The 2,013-nt window shown below is 53.1% G+C and overlaps 1 protein-coding gene across 1 annotated transcript; it reads left to right on the forward strand.

Moving 5' to 3' along the window:
* On the forward strand, window positions 1-542 carry GAST (gastrin). The gene is made up of 2 exons (XM_018064071.1): window positions 1-216; window positions 357-542. Exons 1-2 carry the CDS (start codon window positions 6-8, stop codon window positions 458-460), a joined length of 315 nt encoding a protein of 104 aa, XP_017919560.1. The 5' UTR covers window positions 1-5; the 3' UTR covers window positions 461-542.

A 2,013-nucleotide genomic window follows, 5' to 3' on the forward strand; every position in this document is an offset into this window, starting at 1 on the left:
ACAAGATGCAGCGACTGTGTGCACATGCGCTGATCTTGGTGCTGGCTCTGGCCGCCTTCTGTGAAGCTTCTTGGAAACCCCACTCCCTGCTGCAAGACGCGCCCGTCGCTTCAGGGGCCAATAGGGGCCAGGAGCCGCTCAGGATGGACCGGCTGGGCCCAGCCTCGCACCCCCGCCGGCAGCTGGGGCTTCAGGATCCGCCACACATGGTCGCAGGTAGGAGCTGCTGACAACCATCCCTGCTTGTCTCGCCCTGCCTGGTTTGGCCAAAGCACCCAAAGCCTGGTGGTCCTAGGCTCTAGAGCCTAGATGTCCTTTCCCCCATCCTCACCTCCTCTCCCACCTCTGACCCTCAGACCTGTCCAAGAAGCAGGGGCCGTGGGTGGAGGAAGAGGAAGCCGCATATGGATGGATGGACTTCGGCCGCCGCAGTGCTGAGGAAGGGGACCAACATCCCTGAGAACTGAGCCTTGGAGCCCAGTCACCTCCCGGCCCAGCCCAGCCCCATGAAACACACATCAAAATAAACTAGCTTCCAATGGATCAAGTTGTGTCAAGTGTCACAGGGCAGGGGATGCAGGTTGGGGCAGGGCTGAGCTGGGGAGGAGGGTTGAGTACTACTCCAGGGGCAGAGACCATGGCTACATCTCCTCCGTGTCCCCAGAGCCTAGCACGGAACAAGACTCTATAGTGCAGGGACTTCCCTGGTGGTCCGATGGTTAAGACTGCGCTTCCAGTGCAAGGGAGATGTGGGTTCAATCCCCGGTTGTGGAACTAAGATCCCACATTGCCACGATGCTCCCCCCGCCAAAAAAAAAAAAAAAATCACTCTATATTGGGTTTGGGAGAATAGACAGCAGTGTCACAACCAGAGTGAGCTTTCTAAAAGAGAATCAAATCACGCCACTCCAGTCAACCCTCCAGTGCTTCCCATTGCAATTAGAATACAACTTAGGCTCGTTGGGACTTCCCCGGCAGTCCTGTGGTGAAGACTCTGCTTCCACTACAGGGTACAGAAATTCAGCCCTGGGTTGGGGAACTAAGATCCTGTATGCTGAGCGGTCCAGCCAAAACAAGAAACCTAGGATCCTTGGCAAAGCCTTCAGATCTAGCCCTGCCGTCTTCATCCCCTTCATGGATGCCAAATTTCCTTCCTCCCGCCTCTTCCTTTCTGCCACTCAAACACGCCATGCTCTCTCCTGCTCCAAACCTTTGTTCTCATTGTTCCCCGTGCCCGGAATGCTTTTCCCTGGGCATGAACATGCCTGGCTCCTCTTTTTCTCCCGGGTCTTGGTTGAAAGGCCTTTTCCCAAGAGGCTCGCCCTTTCTGCTCCTCACCCTTCACACACAGCCTCCAGTAGTCTCTAACCATAGCATAGTATTGTTCGTGGAGCACACTTCACAATCTGCAGTTGTTTTGTTTGCCAGTTTATTCTCTGCCTCCTCAGTCAGAAGGGAAACTCTGTAAGGGTGGGGACCGTATGTCCTTCTTCCCTGCTGTATCCCAGTGCCAGAACAGGAGGTACCCCATAAATATTTATCACATGGATAGGCAAGCGGCTGGCACACACACTTGGCATCTCATTCATATTCCCTTACTGCTCTTATGCCGGTCACAGCATCCTGCCAAAGTCACTTGCTACTCTCCACCTGAGGGTTTTGGCAATGTAAAGCAGCCTGGAAATTCCGGGGAGTTAGTGCCTCTGGAAGCATCTCTCAGTCAATGACAGATTGAAAGCTGGAGGATAAATACCCCACCTCTGGGACTCCACTGACAGTCCAGTGGTTAAGACTTCATCTTCCTGTGTAAGGCTAAAGGCTCCCTCCCTGGTCGGGGAGCTAGGATCCCACCTGCCTTGTGGCCAAGAAACAAAAACAGAGGCAATATTGTAACAAATTTAATAAAGACTTCAAAAATGGTCCACATGAAAAAAAAATCTTTAAAAAGAAATGCCCCAGCTCCCTCACCACTGGGGTGGTTAATTCTGAAATGTATGCTACTCTGCCTTGCAG

This window comes from Capra hircus, chromosome 19 (assembly GCF_001704415.2).
Source record: "Capra hircus breed San Clemente chromosome 19, ASM170441v1, whole genome shotgun sequence".
NCBI lineage: Eukaryota > Metazoa > Chordata > Mammalia > Artiodactyla > Bovidae > Capra > Capra hircus.

Bases quoted from the DNA above. Each gene is read 5' to 3' on its own strand.
- GAST (XM_018064071.1), top strand. From the start codon at position 6: ATGCAGCGACTGTGTGCACATGCGCTGATCTTGGTGCTGGCTCTGGCC. The intron at 217-356 runs GTAGGAGCTGCT...TCTGACCCTCAG, and splicing joins TCCGCCACACATGGTCGCAG to ACCTGTCCAAGAAGCAGGGG.